Source organism: Canis lupus, chromosome 22 (assembly GCF_011100685.1).
Source record: "Canis lupus familiaris isolate Mischka breed German Shepherd chromosome 22, alternate assembly UU_Cfam_GSD_1.0, whole genome shotgun sequence".
Taxonomy (NCBI): Eukaryota; Metazoa; Chordata; class Mammalia; order Carnivora; family Canidae; genus Canis; species Canis lupus.
This window is the reverse complement of record NC_049243.1, coordinates 24,504,557-24,523,657: the sequence shown is the minus strand read 5'-3', so window position 1 is coordinate 24,523,657 and position 19,101 is coordinate 24,504,557. Positions and strand designations below refer to the sequence as shown.

General features: G+C 37.1%; 1 protein-coding gene across 1 annotated transcript in view; it reads left to right on the top strand.

Moving 5' to 3' along the window:
• Window positions 1-19,101, top strand: part of KLHL1 (kelch like family member 1) — a 370,435-nt gene that overhangs the window by 136,560 nt on the left and 214,774 nt on the right. The window contains exon 3 of the mRNA XM_038569718.1: window positions 154-290. Coding sequence (XP_038425646.1) covers window positions 154-290 — 137 coding nt within the window. The remainder of the gene's footprint in view (window positions 1-153; window positions 291-19,101) is intronic.

Sequence of the window (19,101 nt, the reverse complement as noted above, 5' to 3'; positions counted from 1 at the left end):
TGCATTTCAGGATCTGAGATGACAACCTGAGCTGAAACCAAGAATTAGACACTTAACCAATGCAGCCACCCAGGCTGTACTGCATTCTTCTTGACACTAAGCATTTTGCTGCTTCATATTCATAACCTAAATTAGATTCTATGACTCTTTCAGGCTTGTTCTGAGCTCAGTCTCCGACTATTTTGCTGCCATGTTTACAAGTGATGTTTGTGAAGCCAAGCAAGAGGAGATTAAGATGGAAGGCATAGACCCCAATGCCCTCTGGGACCTTGTTCAATTTGCATATACAGGTACAGTAAAAGAATTATAGCTTCATGTTGCTTTCTTGTGAGTTTTAGAATTTTAGCATGAGATTTAAAGCTTAAAAAGTGCTTACTTTGTATCTTTTTTCAGTTGAAAGATTATCTAACAAAATAAAATCAGGTACCTTTTCATTTCTATGGAATTACAAATGTATATATGTATATGTATGCTCTCTTCTTTTCCACAAAGGGCTTAATAAGCTTATAAAAATAAATAGTCAATGGAATGAGCTTGGGAGAGGAGCAAAAAGGTTATTAATTATCAAATAAGAATTTTTTTAATGTCCATCCTTAGAGCATTAGAAAGAGAAATAGATTCTCATTTTCTTTCCTTTTAGAAAGTATGGGTTGGAATAATTCTTTCTCCTTGAAATTTATTATTTTAATATTAAAATCTTCACAGAATATTTAATGTGGACCTGACAAACTTAGTTGAAATGGACAATGAAGATACTTAGAGTTATGGAACTGACTATTTTTTGAAATTTTTGTTTTCTGATCTACTATGTTGACACTTTCTAATGGCCTTGCACTACGTTATATTTAGTGCATTCAAGTGAGTTTGTCAATTTAGCAAACATTCGCTGGATGTTTCTAAGTATGCGAGCATCAGCTATATCCTTGGCGAACAAACTAATGAATAAGATGTCCTTACCTTCCAGAAGTTCGTAGTCCAAGTGGAGAAGAATTAGATGACAGAATAAGTACAGTATAATGTGACACATTAAGACAGTGTTGTAAAGCATAAACCTGCTGTTCAAAGCATTATCAGGGCTCACATTCATTTGAAACATTTTAATAATTTTCAAGATTATTGTGGTAAGGGGAGACATTATAATAAAATCTTGGGATAGAAGCAAAGGTAGATAGTAAGAATTGAAGTAATATTTTAAAAAAATGGCATGTGGTTCATTTTGCTAGAATTTTCTGTCATGGTATGAAATAAGAAAAAAGGCCAGGGCCTGATTATCAAAGCAGTGGGACTCTAGTTTAAGGAGCTGTGTTTTTGCAGCCTTCCTGGTTATCAGGAAATATGTGGGCATTGTAAAGATCAGCAACTAGAACTAAAAGGCTGTAGGAATAGTAGGAATCTGTCTTCCTGGAGGATTTGGCTTTTCATAGAGAGGAGTTTGCTAATATAACAATCAGTAAATGAAGCCTCTTAGAAGGCTCTGGGTGCTAAATTTCAAAGTAGCAATTTGATGGGCGGATGCAGACATTTCCTAGCCTCAGTTATTTTTATTTTTATTTTTTTAAGATGTATTATTTATTTTAAGGACAGAGAGCAAGCACAAGTGCCCTTAATGAAGAGAACGGGCAGAGGGAGAGGGAGAGAGAGAATCTTAAGCAGACTTCCCATTGAGCAAGAAGCCCTACAGGGCTGGATCTCACAACCCTGAGATCATGACCTGGGCCAAAATCAAGAGTCGGGTGCTTAACCGACCCAGGCACCCCGCCTCAGTTATTTTTTTTTTTTTAAGATTTATTTATTTATTCATTAGAGATACAGAAAGAGAGGCAAAGACATAGAGCAGAGGGAGAAGCAGGCTCCTCGCAGGAAGCCCGATGTGGGACTCAATCCCAGGCCCCTGGGGTCGCGCCCTGAGCCGAAGACAGACGCTCAACTGCTGAGCCACCCAGGTGTCCCTGCCTGTTATTTTTAAATTATATTTTTTCAAAACAAATATTGCACTGGACAAAGTTAAGCAAGTAAACATGTATTCAAGGCTGTTGCAATAGGGGAAAGAGACAGAATTCAGTCTCTATTTAATTCTGCTGAAACAAAGGGAGAGAGAGATTTTTAGGGGCTAGGATGAGAAAACACAGATCATCTATGTTTGCTATTTGGCTTTATCTAGAAGAAAAGTAGACTTTTTCCTATCTAAGTGACATAATGTAGTTTTACAACTTAGAGCAAGGCATCCACTCAAATTGCATTTCTATTCTCCCACAAAAATAGGGGTGCTATCATCCTTGAAGTTGACATTTCAAAGAGAATGCCTCCAAGTCCTTGAGAGCAAGGTTCCTGGTTTGTAAAACTGGCAAAAAGATTTTTAAAATTACATCTCAAAGGGACAGATAGAGAATTTATAATTACACATTTTCCTAAGTAAATAATATGAAAAAAGGGAGACCAAAGATCTAAAGTTCAAGAAGTAGTCTGTTTATATCTTGGTCAGGCTGAAGGACCACTAAAATATCTAGTCAATTTCAATTTGCCTGCAACCTGAAATAGTAACATAAAGGATTTTTGGACTCCCAGCCAGAAGATAGCAAACATAACCACATTATTGTTTCCTTGAAAGGGAAGAATCATGAAGCTTACATTTTAAGGATCTTTCTAGCAACAGAAAGGCATAATTTCACCCCTTACCATCTCCATGGCCTGGCAACCTTGCATTTCTCTGCTTCAAAACTAGGTCAAAAGACGCTCATCATCATGCAGCACAAAGTTGGAAGGTGTTTCAAAGCTCCCTGCTGAATGTAACGACCCAGATTTACTCAGCTTTACAGAGGGCAGACAGGATACAAAGTGGCCTTTCAGTTGCCACTGCTGCTTTGGCCTTTGCTGCAAAATCCATAGCTCCCTGGTGGCTGATAAATTTCTAATTATTAGTTTATAGAAATATTACATGATCATTTACAAGCTAATATTAGGAGAACCTTAGGCATAATAAAATACAGAGAGAGAGAGAGGAGAGATCAAGTGAGCAATGACAGAAATGGATAATAGGAGGTATCTGAATATGTGTCCATTTTAGGTAGTGCACTAGTTAGTTTCTAAGACTTTTCTTGGTAACAGGCTAAAAGTAATTGCATCACAGAAGACAGAAAATATGAATGAGCAGTAAAGACACATAAAGGGTCAGGTATTTGGTAATATTTTCTTAAATTTTGAGGTTTAAGAGGCTTTGGAGAAATTAAGGAGGATCAACTATGTAAAGAATGGATAGTTAACCATTAGCTGTAGAAGTATTCAGTAGAGATACATAAGATCACTTTAAAATGATTTAAACAGATAAAAACTTCCATGAGACCTGGAAAGTATGTAAGGTTTGAAAGAATCATAGGGAGCAAATTTATGTTTATTAACTTAGAAATTAAGGAAAAGAATGAAAGGGTAAAGTAGCTTGCAAAAAATTTTTGATTAAGATAAGCTTCAGTGATTATAAGGTTTAATAATATTTTATTTGAAGAATGAGGAATTATCCCTTAAAGAATTCCAGGTAGTAAAATTTGCACATGGTAAGTCATGAGACATCTTCTCTGTCTACCCGTCTTTTCCCCTACTCTAGCAAATTAGAATAAGAAGATGTAGGACCAGGGGCCTGGTAGAGCTTCGGTAAGAACTGAAGCACGTATTTACAGGGTTTTGTTTTTGTTTTTGTTTTTGATTTTTGGTAACTAGGAAGAGTGACCTGGATACCTAGGAGGTGACTACAGTGGTGGGAACAGCTTGAAGAAGATAGGACTATTTTTAAAGGAAAAACATATAATAATAAAAAGGTTAATACTAGATGTATGTAATATAGGATCAAGAAAACCAGGTCTTTGTGTTTACAAAATTAAACATTTTTAGAAGTATGAAAGATTAAGATACAACAATAAAAATGATGTCTAATTACTACAGTATGAAAATTAGCTTCTTAAAATAGAAGGCACCATGAGGTCGATTTTTTTTACACATCGTCACAGCTCAGGAATGGAAAGGAAATGAAAATTCACACTGTTGTTAGAAATAATTGTATATCTAACATGAGGTTCACATCAATTTTCCAATTTTTAATGAGCTGTTTAGTTTCAAAGTTCTTTTTAAAACTTTTCACTGAATTTTCTTTACAATTTTTAACAAGAAATCTGAGTACAATCTTAGCTATTCGTGGAGAGCAAAAGATCCAAAAGCAACAGTGCATGTTTTAAAATACTGCCCTTTTATAATTGGTGCCTTACATTTAAGGTTTGAATTTTTGGTTGTAATCTAAAGGATATGTAATTATATGACTGTGTATCAGTTTTTCAAAATCAAACCATAATTCAGCTAACAATATTTGAGCACATTGCATGAAGAGAGTCCCACTAGGGACTAGAAGATAAAGTATAAATTCAGACTGTATGGATATAGATTAATATAACATAAACCTTTAAACAAATTTGGCAATTAATAAAATTATTAGAACAGGGCATAGTGAAAAAACTCTTAAGATCTATGTACCAGGGGGGAGGAGCAAGACGGCGGAAGAGTAGGGTCTCCAAATCACCTGTCTCCACCAAATTACCTAGAAAACCTTCCAATCATCCTGAAAATCTATGAATTCGGCCTGAGAATTAAAGAGAGAACACCTGGAATGCCACAGTGAGAAGAGTTCGCGCTTCTACCAAGGTAGGAAGACGGGGAAAAAGAAATAAAGACACAAAGGCCTCCAAGGGGGAGGGTCCCCGCGAGGAGCCGGGCTGAGGCCGGGGCGAGTGTCCCCAGGACAGGAGAGCCCCGTCCCGGAGGAGCAGGAGCTGCACCGACCTTCCCGGGCGGAAAGGGGCTCGCGGGGAGCTGGAGCAGGACCCAGGAGGGCGGGGATGCCCTCGGGCTCCCGGGGACAGTAACAGCAACTGCGCGCCCAGGAGAGTGCGCCGAGCTCCCTAAGGGCTGCAGCGCGCACGGCGGGACCGGCGGGACCCGGAGCAGCTCGGAGGGGCCCAGGCGGCGGCTCCGCGGAGGGGGCTGCGCGGCCCCGGGAGCAGCTCGGGGGGGCTCGGGCAGAGGAAGAGGCTCCGTGCGGAGGGGGTTGCGCGGCCCCGGGAGCAGCTGGGAGGGGCTCGGGCAGAGGAAGAGGCTCCGTGCGGAGGGGGTTGCGCGGCCCCGGGAGCAGCTGGGAGGGGCTCGGGCAGAGGAAGAGGCTCCGTGCGGAGGGGGCTGCGCGGTTCCAGGAGCAGCTCGGGGGGGCTCGGGCGGCAGCTCCACGGAGGGGGCTGCGCGGCCCGGGAGCACGAATCCACCAGCGCAGGCCCCGGAGCACAGGGCGCCGGGACACAGCCCAGGACCCCGCCTCCCCCCGGGACAGGCAGAGGCCGGGAGGGCCCAGGACAGCAAGGACGCTCCTGCCCCGAGCTGAGCAGATCAGCGGCCCCGCCCCGGAGCCTCCAGGCCCTGCAGACGGAGAGCTCCGGAGTTCCTGCGGGGGCTGAATCCAGGTTTCCAGAGCTGCCCCGCCACTGGGGCTGTTCCTCCTGCGGCCTCACGGGGCAAACAACCCCCACTGAGCCCTGCACCAGGCAGGGGCACAGCAGCTCCCCCAACTGCTAACACCTGAAAACCAGCACAACAGGCCCCTCCCCCAGAACACCAGCTGACGGACAACTTCCAGGAGAAGCCAAGGGACTTAAGGTACACAGAATCAGAAGATACTCCCCGATGGTTCTTCTTCTTTTTTTTTTTTTTTGTTTTGTTTTGTTTTGTTTTGTTTTGCTTTTTGATTTGTTTCCTTCCCCCACCCCCTTTTTTTCTCCTTTCTTTTTCTTTCTCTTTTTCTTCTCTTCTTTTTTTTTTTTTTCGTTTTTTTCTTCCCTTTTTTTTCTCTTTCTCTTTTCTTTCCTTCTTTCTCTCCTCTCTTTTTCTCTTTTTCCCAATACAACTTGCTTTTGGCCACTCTGCACTGAGCAAAATGACTAGAAGGAAAACCTCACCTCAAAAGAAAGAATCAGAAACAGTCCTCTCTCCCACAGAGTTACAAAATCTGGATTACAATTCAATGTCAGAAAGCCAATTCAGAAGCACTATTATACAGCTACTGGTGGCTCTAGAAAAAAGTATAAAGGACTCAAGAGACTTCATGACTGCAGAATTTAGAGCTAATCAGGCAGAAATTAAAAATCAATTGAATGAGATGCAATCCAAACTAGAAGTCCTAACAACGAGGGTTAACGAGGTGGAAGAACGAGTGAGTGACATAGAAGACAAGTTGATAGCAAAGAGGGAAACTGAGGAAAAAAGAGACAAACAATTAAAAGACCATGAGGATAGATTAAGGGAAATAAACGACAGCCTGAGAAAGAAAAACCTACGTTTAATTGGGGTTCCCGAGGGCGCCGAAAGGGACAGAGGGCCAGAATATGTATTTGAACAAATTCTAGCTGAAAACTTTCCTAATCTGGGAAGGGAAACAGGCATTCAGATCCAGGAAATAGAGAGATCCCCCCCTAAAATCAATAAAAACCGTTCAACACCTCGACATTTAATAGTGAAGCTTGCAAATTCCAAAGATAAAGAGAAGATCCTTAAAGCAGCAAGAGACAAGAAATCCCTGACTTTTATGGGGAGGAGTATTAGGGTAACAGCAGACCTCTCCACAGAGACCTGGCAGGCCAGAAAGGGCTGGCAGGATATATTCAGGGTCCTAAATGAAAAGAACATGCAACCAAGAATACTTTATCCAGCAAGGCTCTCATTCAAAATGGAAGGAGAGATAAAGAGCTTCCAAGACAGGCAGCAACTAAAAGAATATGTGACCTCCAAACCAGCTCTGCAAGAAATTTTAAGGGGGACTCTTAAAATTCCCCTTTAAGAAGAAGTTCAGTGGAACAGTCCACAAAAACAAAGACTGAATAGATATCATGATGACACTAATCTCATATCTCTCAATAGTAACTCTGAATGTGAACGGGCTTAATGACCCCATCAAAAGGCGCAGGGTTTCAGACTGGATAAAAAAGCAGGACGCATCTATTTGCTGTCTACAAGAGACTCATTTTAGACAGAAGGACACCTACAGCCTGAAAATAAAAGGTTGGAGAACCATTTACCATTCGAATGGTCCTCAAAAGAAAGCAGGGGTAGCCATCCTTATATCAGATAAACTAAAATTTACCCCAAAGACTGTAGTGAGAGATGAAGAGGGACACTATATCATACTTCAAGGATCTATTCAACAAGAGGACTTAACAATCCTCAATATATATGCCCCGAATGTGGGAGCTGCCAAATATATCAATCAATTATTAACCAAAGTGAAGAAATACTTAGATAATAATACACTTATACTTGGTGACTTCAATCTAGCTCTTTCTATACTCGATAGGTCTTCTAAGCACAACATCTCCAAAGAAACGAGAGCTTTAAATGATACACTGGACCAGATGGATTTCACAGATATCTACAGAACTTTACATCCAAACTCAACTGAATACACATTCTTCTCAAGCGCACATGGAACTTTCTCCAGAATAGACCACATATTGGGTCACAAATCGGGTCTGAACCGATACCAAAAGATTGGGATTGTCCCCTGCATATTCTCAGACCATAATGCCTTGAAATTAGAACTAAATCACAACAAGAAGTTTGGAAGGACCTCAAACACGTGGAGGTTAAGGACCATCCTGCTAAAAGATAAAAGGGTCAACCAGGAAATTAAGGAAGAATTAAAAAGATTCATGGAAACTAATGAGAATGAAGATACAACCGTTCAAAATCTTTGGGATGCAGCAAAAGCAGTCCTAAGGGGGAAATACATCACAATACAAGCATCCATTCAAAAACTGGAAAGAACTCAAATACAAAAGCTAACCTTACACATAAAGGAGCTAGAGAAAAAACAGCAAATAGATCCTACACCCAAGAGAAGAAGGGAGTTAATAAAGATTCGAGCAGAACTCAACGAAATCGAGACCAGAAGAACTGTGGAACAGATCAACAAAACCAGGAGTTGGTTCTTTGAAAGAATTAACAAGATAGATAAACCATTAGCCAGTCTTATTAAAAAGAAGAGAGAGAAGACTCAAATTAATAAAATCATGAATGAGAAAGGAGAGATCACTACCAACACCAAGGAAATACAAACGATTTTAAAAACATATTATGAACAGCTATACGCCAATAAATTAGGCAATCTAGAAGAAATGGACGCATTCCTGGAAAGCCACAAACTACCAAAAGTGGAACAGGAAGAAATAGAAAACCTGAACAGGCCAATAACCAGGGAGGAAATTGAAGCAGTCATCAAAAACCTCCCAAGACACAAGAGTCCAGGGCCAGATGGCTTCCCAGGGGAATTTTATCAAACGTTTAAAGAAGAAACCATACCTATTCTCCTAAAGCTGTTTGGAAAGATAGAAAGAGATGGAGTGCTTCCAAATTCGTTCTATGAGGCCAGCATCACCTTAATTCCAAAACCAGACAAAGACCCCACCAAAAAGGAGAATTACAGACCAATATCCCTGATGAACATGGATGCAAAAATTCTCAACAAGATACTGGCCAATAGAATCCAACAGTACATTAAAAAAATTATTCACCATGACCAAGTAGGATTTATCCCTGGGACACAAGGCTGGTTCAACACCCGTAAAACAATCAATGTGATTCATCATATCAGCAAGAGAAAAACCAAGAACCATATGATCCTCTCATTGGATGCAGAGAAAGCATTTGACAAAATACAGCATCCATTCCTGATCAAAACTCTTCAGAGTGTAGGGATAGAGGGAACATTCCTCGACATCTTAAAAGCCATCTACGAAAAGCCCACAGCAAATATCATTCTCAATGGGGAAGCACTGGGAGCCTTTCCCCTAAGATCAGGAACAAGACAGGGATGTCCACTCTCACCACTGCTGTTCAACATAGTACTGGAAGTCCTAGCCTCAGCAATCAGACAACAAAAAGACATTAAAGGCATTCAAATTGGCAAAGAAGAAGTCAAACTCTCCCTCTTCGCCGATGATATGATACTCTACATAGAAAACCCAAAAGTCTCCACTCCAAGATTGCTAGAACTCATACAGCAATTCGGTAGCGTGGCAGGATACAAAATCAATGCCCAGAAGTCAGTGGCATTTCTATACACTAACAATGAGACTGAAGAAAGAGAAATTAAGGAGTCAATCCCATTTACAATTGCACCCAAAAGCATAAGATACCTAGGAATAAACCTCACCAAAGATGTAAAGGATCTATACCCTCAAAACTATAGAACACTTCTGAAAGAAATTGAGGAAGACACAAAGAGATGGAAAAATATTCCATGCTCATGGATTGGCAGAATTAATATTGTGAAAATGTCAATGTTACTCAGGGCAATATACACGTTTAATGCAATCCCTATCAAAATACCATGGACTTTCTTCAGAGAGTTAGAACAAATTATTTTAAGATTTGTGTGGAATCAGAAAAGACCCCGAATAGCCAGGGGAATTTTAAAAAAGAAAACCATATCTGGGGGCATCACAATGCCAGATTTCAGGTTGTACTACAAAGCTGTGGTCATCAAGACAGTGTGGTACTGGCACAAAAACAGACACATAGATCAGTGGAACAGAATAGAGAATCCAGAAGTGGACCCTGAACTTTATGGGCAACTAATATTCGATAAAGGAGGAAAGACTATCCATTGGAAGAAAGACAGTCTCTTCAATAAATGGTGCTGGGAAAATTGGACATCCACATGCAGAAGAATGAAACTAGACCACTCTCTTTCACCATACACAAAGATAAACTCAAAATGGATGAAAGATCTAAATGTGAGACAAGATTCCATCAAAATCCTAGAGAAGAACACAGGCAACACCCTTTTTGAACTCGGCCATAGTAACTTCTTGCAAGACACATCCACAAAGGCAAAAGAAACAAAAGCAAAAATGAACTATTGGGACTTCATCAAGATAAGAAGCTTTTGCACAGCAAAGGATACAGTCAACAAAACTCAAAGACAACCTACAGAATGGGAGAAGATATTTGCAAATGACATATCAGATAAAGGGCTAGTTTCCAAGATCTATAAAGAACTTATTAAACTCAACACCAAAGAAACAAACAATCCAATCATGAAATGGGCAAAAGACATGAACAGAAATCTCACAGAGGAAGACCTAGACATGGCCAACATGCACATGAGAAAATGCTCTGCATCACTTGCCATCAGGGAAATACAAATCAAAACCACAATGAGATACCACCTCACACCAGTGAGAATGGGGAAAATTAACAAGGCAGGAAACAACAAATGTTGGAGAGGATGTGGAGAAAAGGGAACCCTCATACACTGTTGGTGGGAATGTGAACTGGTGCAGCCACTCTGGAAAACTGTGTGGAGGTTCCTCAAAGAGTTAAAAATAGACCTGCCCTACGACCCAGCAATTGCACTGCTGGGGATTTACCCCAAAGATACAGATGCAGTGAAACGCCGGGACACCTGCACCCCGATGTTTATAGCAGCAATGGCCATGATAGCCAAACTGTGGAAGGAGCCTCGGTGTCCAACGAAAGATGAATGGATAAAGAAGATGTGGTTTATGTATACAATGGAATATTACTCAGCTATTAGAAATGACAAATACCCACCATTTGCTTCAACGTGGATGGAACTGGAGGGTATTATGCTGAGTGAAGTAAGCCAGTCAGAGAAGGACAAACATTATATGTTCTCATTCCTTTGGGGAATATAAATAATAGTGTAAGGGAATATAAGGGAAGGGGGAAGAAATGTGTGGGAAATATCAGAAAGGGAGACAGAACGTAAAGACTGCTAACTCTGGGAAACGAACTAGGGGTGTTGGAAGGGGAGGAGGGCGGGGGGTGGGAGTAAATGGGTGACAGGCACTGGGGGTTATTCTGTATGTTAGTAAATTGAACACCAATAAAAAAAAATAAAATAAACAAGAAAAAATAAATAAATAAATTCTAAATTCATAAAAAAATAAGATCTGTGTACCACTGTCCACTTTATGACATTCTCAGTTTTATATAGTGTCAAAAGACTTAAAAACAGCTTTTTAAATATTTTCCTACATGTATTAGAGCCTCTGTTCTGTATTTTACTCATCTAAGAAAGACACTTGAGATAGTGTTTGTTGAATCTGTAATAAAGCCTATGATTTGAATAATGAAGTCAAGACTGTTCTGGAATTTTCTACAGAACATACTCAGAAGCATAGAATCAGAGAAGAGCTCTGATTCTACATATATGTTTATGGTTTCTCATCATTCTACTTTCATATTACTTAGAGAGTTAGAGATGTATAAAACTGTAGTAATTCCATCCCTTAAAAAAAGAAAAGAAAAAAAATCCATCCCTTACATTTTAAATTTTACAGATGAACATTTTTCCTATGGCTAATTATGTGATGCAAAGCAGAGGCACCAAAACTATTTTTTTAAGAATACATATTTGATATTTCAAATAAGCATTGATAGACTCATCCCAAGACAAGTAAGAACTTTGTTGGTCTCCTTTGAATTTACATGAGGGAACAGATTTTTTTTTCAGCATTTAAGAACCTCTGAAGTTCTTAAGGCAGTCCATCAATGAGATAACATAACCTGACAAAGATCAATAGTAAGACAATGAATCTATTACTAGAATGAAACATCATGACACACATTTAATGGCATTTTCTCTACTGAATCAATGTCCTTTTGTAAAGTTACCCAGTTATGGCGAAGTTCCTTGGAATGGCTTGTGACTGTCATGCCCTCAAAATAGTTTGGGTATCTTAAATCGACAGCTATATTGCTATGTAGTGGCTCATTGCAGGTTTGGGTCACGCCTCTTCTTTTGTCATAGCTCAGGAATGGAAAGGAAATGGAAATTTACACTGACGTTAGAAATAATTGTATTTCTCATATGAGGTTCATATCAATTTTCTAAATTATTGATTCTAGTTCCCACAGAAGGCAATGGTACCTAATGACTTAAGCACAGTAATGCCTAACACTCCTTGTCCTATAAATGCATTGAATGTCTTTTAAGTTTTACTACATGCCCACTATGTACTGTGCCCTGTGATGGGCTCTGGAAGACAATATACTTAATTAAACCCATTTTCTGCCTGTAAGGGACTTTCCACTTCAGTGTATAAAATAACTTTTGTTGTCTTCTTTTGTTATAAACATCCTTTTGATAGACATAGTCTAATATTTCTTCATTAGAGAATGATACAGAGCAAATTTCGAAGGCTATTACATTGATTGTGTGTATATGTAAATAAATATATATATGTAGCTATACATACACACACGCACACCACACACACTCATATCCGTATATGTGTGTGTATATATATATATATACTGAATACTGAATATGTATATACTAAATACTGAATTTATTTATTTGTTTACTTACTTACTTATTTATTTCAGTAAGTATTTCAGTTCTGGCCAAAAAATTGATGATTACATTGTGATAATAAGAGGAAATGTAATATATTTGAAAAGGATGCTCTCAAGTTCACCGTATTTTAACATTGCTTTCAGATTGATAGAAATTTCCTTCTGGTTTATCTTTTACATACTCCCAACTAACCGAACATGCTTGAAAATATACTGTGTTCATTGATGCGTAAGGAAATAGAGTTCTAACAAATGTGAAAGATGGGATTGCAGGCTTACTAGCAAAGTGTCAGGTCCTGTAGAGAACTGATAAGGACACGGTTTAAATAAAGGAAGCTGTCCATCTAGCAGTGGTATTAAGAAAAGAGGTAGAAAATTAAACTGCCAAATGGCAAACCTTTAATCATACTGAAGAGTTAACTTCCTTATAAGAAAAAAAAAAGGTTTATGTGCCACTGAAGTTAATTAAAGTCTTAGTACATGCTAACAAATGTTACGATAGCTTCTGCTTGCTGTCAAACATTTGAACAAAATAAGTACACACATACAAGGAGCCGAGATGTTTAGTGTTCTGCTTTATATTAAAAAAGTGTACATCAATACAGCCAGCCTGGACTGAATATTGTAAACTCCCCTCAGAATTTTTTATTGTAATTAAAAGTAAATTATTATTTCATTTTTATTACTGGTTTAATTCAAGTGGCATAAATTATGCAAGCACATTATCAGAATATTAGTTTTAATCTTAGAACTTTTACTAGATAGAAAATTTCTGTTCTCAATTTAAGAAATTGAGCCTTTAAAAATTAGTTTTATCTATTATTATTATCCATTAATTAAAAATATTGATTTAGTAATTTCCATAGGATGCTGTGATAATCTATATATTCAGTAGGAAAAAAAAGTAAAAATAATGAAAATAAAAATAAATCAGCTGTATATTGCCATCCTACTTCTACCTTTTCATTATCACAAGAACCCCTATGTATGTGTGTGTGTGTGTGTGTGTGTGTGTACATAACAATGATTAATATAAACTAAGTTGGGGGAAATTATTATATCAAAATAGATAATAAAAATTATGTATATTTTCTGAATATTTTATAACATTTTATGATTACTAAATTACATCTTGGCTTCATGCTATGGGATTCCATTGCCAGACTGAAAAAGAAATTGATATGTGAAACAATATTTATTAGCAGTAGTGGAAAATGTACGTCTCTTCTGCCTTTTAGTTTTACATTCACTTCCTGTGTCCTCAAGTAAGGAAAATCCCCCAGGTCTCATCTGATAATCAACTTTGCTTTCCTAAAAAATTTGCTTGGATTTTATTTTATCATTGCTCACAATCTTATAATTGTTTACATTTTCCTTTGGGTATTAGAAATTGTTTAGGGAAGTTGTTTACATGCCATTTGGGTCCTACATTTTGCTTTGGATCCTAGGAAAGCAGGCACTGAATCATATACCACTATGGCATGTGTGTAGAGTACATGGTATGTATTTTGGTACATTAATCTGTTACTTGACTATATTTTCTTAGGGTCACTTCATTTTCACTCTAATCCCAAAATATCTGCACACTTGATTCTGTTGTACTTATAGTGTAGTATGTAGGATTTAACATCAAAAATATGCGAGGTTTTCTTTGGCCTTCACCAGGACTAATATTCAACCAGAACTCACTGAGATGTTTCAACCCAGTATTCATTCAAATTGTTGGGCTTTTATTCTAATTGGCATGTATTTATTTCTTACTTCTCAAGTACTTTGATTATATCCCTTGTGCTGCCCCATTTTATAGTTAAAGATCTTGGTCAACTTAGTTTTATAGTGTCTTAATATTATTCAACTCTAAGAAAGGAAAATAATAATGTCTAAGTAAGAGGATTGTTTTAAAGAGTAAATGAGCTAATAAAAGTATGTGGGTTTAGTATAATGCTTAGCGTATCGTAAGCACTCAATTATGATGATTAATTATAATGGGTATTTCTGTATTACATCAAATCCTTTGCACACTCTGTTATAAAAAATAAAACTGAAGACAAAATGAGGAAAGATTCATCATTTTGTCAACATATATTTATTAATTTTGAGTCTGATTTATTATATGAGTTAATATTACAATATGAATTCTAATTCATATGTATAACTTGGTATATGTCTTTAGTGGTACATTTTGTTAGATCACCCACTTGTAATTTTACTGCCTGATATATATTAATTATGTTTTTGTCATGTATTGCGTTCATTATTTCAGCATATCTTATCTCATTCTACACAATAACATTCTGAGATGGGCAACTAGTCATATCTTATTGTCAGATACAAAAATGAAAATACCTTAATATAGAGGGCAACAAAATTACATGGATGTGAAAGCATTGTCCGGGTTTCCCAATGGCATTTCAATGTCCTTTGTGCTAGGTCTGAAGGTATTCAACTTTCTATTCGATTAATGATAAGGAATGCTGCTTACATGTACTTATTGCTACCTTCCATTTTCCTAATACCAACTGCCATCAAATATAATTTTTTCTTTACAATTAGTTTCTTTTTCCACAAAATCACGAATAACCCGAGGAAAGTGTGTAGATGCTACAAATGGAGAATTGTTTGTGATTGATCAGAGCACTAAACACTGACCATCCTCAAGCTTGGACATTCACAGTTTCATAACTGCAAATTTAAGTCTAGTTTTTTTGTGATTTTTATGTAAGTAAAAATTACAAGAAACATTACACGTGGCACATATGAGTGGCTCTGTTGGTTAAGCATCTACCTTTGGCTCATGTCATGATCCTGGGGTCCTGGGATGGAGCCCCACACTGGGCTCCGTGCTCAGCACAGAGTTTGCTTGTCTCTCTCACCCTGCCCCTTCCCCCCAGCTTGTGCTCTCTTTCTCTCAAATAAATAAAATATTTTTTAAAAATAAAAAAAAATGTTTAACATTTAACATTTTCAGGATATTTTACATACATCTCTGTTACCTCTTATAACATTCAGCTTTCTCATGCAGTTGGGAAAAATGTATCACCAACCTCACATTTCTGAACAATACACATCTTTTCAAATTACTACTTTATTTTTTTTCAAATTACTACTTTAGTTGTGTTTTGACTATTTCTCAAAACTTTGTGCTTGAAATTTGATAGAGTTGATTGTTTTTGCAGATAGAATGTGGTAAAAAAAAAAAAAAAAAAAACAGCTAAAAACAATAAGCAAACAAAAACAAGCAAATAAAATAACTCCCGTCACTGCCCCTTCTGAAGACTTCCAGAAATCACCGTTTTGACCAATTTGCCACCTTCATTCAGGAAAGACTTCCCCTTCTTGTTGGAGACAGGAAATTCATAAAAGGAAAGATGATAAGGGCTACCTAACAGGGAAAACATATCAGCCAGAAGTGGATATCCTAAAGGAATACCTTGATCTCTGCCTCCTTTAGATTGTGTGTTTAGCTTTCTTAGACACATTACAGCACAATTGTAGTCCTCTTACATTCCTCTACCAGAGAAGATATTTCACTAAATGACATTCGTGCCGGTCTGATACCTGTTCCTGCCTGTCTTTTCTTCTTTGGAGAAATGTTTAGGATTGTATGTGTATGTGGTGGGGAGTGTTGGGGAGGGTAAGTGAGGTCTGGGGCTACTGCAGAATATCAGTAAAGAAAATCTAGACTGGTATTGGAAGTTCAGTCTTGTGAGAATTGAAAAAATTACTTTAACATGTAACATTTTCCTTTATGATTCATTCATGTTTGCAAATTGTAAACAGTACTTTGAAATATATGTCATTAATAATTTTAATGTGTTTTCCTGGACTATAATATAGCTATAATATAGTCTACTATCTGATAAATGAGCATTTTAATATAATAGGACATTCTAAAAATTTTTTACAAGTTATTATTTTATTTATCAAGTTAAGTTAAAGAAAATATATTTATAACCTCCAGCACAAACCTCATTTTTTGATATGTATTTAATTTAAATTTGTCATGTCACAAAATGGCTCAAAATGGCTTCACAGTAAAATATGTAAGAGAGAGAAATGTTATCAATAACCTGTAGGGTAGTGTTTTGACATGTATTTGAGAGTTAAGTGTATATTCCTACAATAACACTTTGTAACTATTTCAAGGCTGAGAAATACTGATTATGATTACGGGCTGTTGGAAGTGAAGATTTCAAGAAAAATATGAATGCTTGTAGCCAGAAAATGAAAGTGGTACATCTCTGAAAATCATCAAAATGATACCAGAAAAGGAATAAGATACTATATTAAGCATATTTTGAGAGCCAGGCTAGTGCTCCAAAGAAAATTGTTAAACAAACAAAACAACATCTGGCAACTCAGAAGCCTGGAAGTGCAGAGCAAGTGGGTAGTATAGCCTCATGCACAGGTTGGATGGTTGAACTCTCAAACTGGGCAGATTGACATATGATAAAATATCAAAACTGCAGGCTTTTTGATTTCCACATCACAACCGTCCAAGTCAGTGCAAAAAATCTTTAAGCAACCCAAGATAGAGCAACTTTGTTGATGACTGCAATTCAACTTACTTCTATAAGAACACACTTCTCCATAATGTTACTGTAAAATCTGTCTGGTAAGAAGTTATATTTTCTTATACTTATCCTTTTCAATTTCCCCTCTATTTTTCTGACAGAAGTAGAACAGTAAAGGAAGAACAAATATAAAAAATCATTTACAGAAGCCACAAGACTGATTTGGTCTTAATTTTGTGCCTAAGTATCTATGATGTATAAGGCTTTGAAATTCAAGTAAAAAAAGACTTGAAAGAGGCATTCAAATTCAAATCTATAACACCTCTGGTATGATTTACACCATAAGAGTCTTAAGATTCTGTTTGTATTCACAGAGATTACATACCAATTTGCTTTAGCTTCTTATCCACCAAGGTAAAAAAGGAAGCATAATCAATTATGTTATACAATAAAAGCATATTTTGCTCAACATAAACACAGGTTTCTAATATTAAAATCTCAGAAGAAATTTTTTTAATATTTGAATATTTGTAAAACACTATATGATATACTTCAGACATCTATACTGATATGCCAGAAGTGGATATAATAATGAATTATGGAACTATTTCTTTTGTCTACTGATTCAAATTCAAATGATATTGCCCAGACACACAGATTACTAATAATTTCATGCATCAAACAATAAAATATTAAATTTCAGGGATAAAACTCAGTTGGGTTGAAGGTACATTTAACTTAAAGAGATTGGTATTGGGGTGCCTGGGTGGCTCAGTTTGTTAAGTGCTGGGCTCTTGGTTTCTGCGCAGGTCATTATCTCAAGGTTGTGAGTTCAGGCCCCCCTCTGTGCATGAGCCTGCTTAAAATTCTCTCTCTCTCCCTCGTCCCTCCACCTATCCCCCACCTCTGCTCTCTCTCTTAAAAAAAAAAAAAGAGAGAGAGAGAGAGGGAGCAATTGGTGTTACTGATGCTGAACTCAACATGTTCCACCTAAAGTTATCCTAAAGTATTAAATTCTGTAATCGCCAAATGAGCATATTTGTGGTATATTTGGCATACCAGTTGACAAACTCTGTTATTCACAGTAGAAGTTTGGATAATTTGTATAACTATGTGTTTTCTCATAACCTAAATTTCCTTGAGTCTTAAGTGACAGTCTGTGTTAGACTAAACCCTACAGCAAGTACTAGGAGTAGGAAAAAAAAACTAGGGACAGAGTGGTAAGTTATGAAATTCTGAAGAGAAGGGGTATATTTTATGGTTAAAGTCAAGTAAGTTAAACACCTGTGCATGAATGTGGGTCAAGGGAATGTTCAGAAAAAGTCAAGATTTTTCTCAGCAAATAACTCCTTGTTCTTTCCAAATGATAGATATGTGAGAATATTAGCTTTAAAACTATTTAGGTAAATGAAAACTACTGAAATTTTTAGTTTGACCTGACAGCCATAGGATTTTTTAAAGAAAAAGGTGTGCAGATAGAATTAGAAAAATAATGGCCTTTATTTTTGCAACTACCTTTTCATTGGTCCTTGCATAAATATTTCCCTGACTTTTTTAACAGTGAGCCAGCCCTTAAACTCTGAGATATATTTAGTGCTCAAAAAACATAAACTATGCTTTTCTTATGGCTGAAATCCATGTATGACATAGTTTATTAATAAGCTCGAAGTTGATAGAATTTTCCAGGCATATCTTGTCATTCTACTTCCTAAAACTGATTTGCTATGGTTTTTTAGAGAACAATCAGGATTTTCTTCTAAATGAGAGGTAGAGAGAGAGATCAGGAAGCCAGTAACATGGCACATATTAGAATAAGAAATAATTTGAGGGTAGCAAAAGTCCAAAGTACAGTAAAAATCATTTTCTTTTGGTAACTGTTAAAAAGACATGTAAGCCTGCTAAAAATAATAAAATGATGTAAACCAAAATTTTCTTAACTTTCCAGCCTTTTTTGAAATGCTCAAAAAATGTAGGAATTTGTTGATATAAATAAATTACTAATTAAATAAATAACCAAGAATATATAAATCTCTCATGTAGAATTCCACATCATTCATGTCATTAATCTACCCTCAAGGAAATTAATCATAACACCCCATTCTTTAAGTGTGGCCATGCATAAGGACCTCCTGCCAGAAAGCATAGTTTGGAAGAGAGATAAAAGGGTCTTTTTACAATGAAG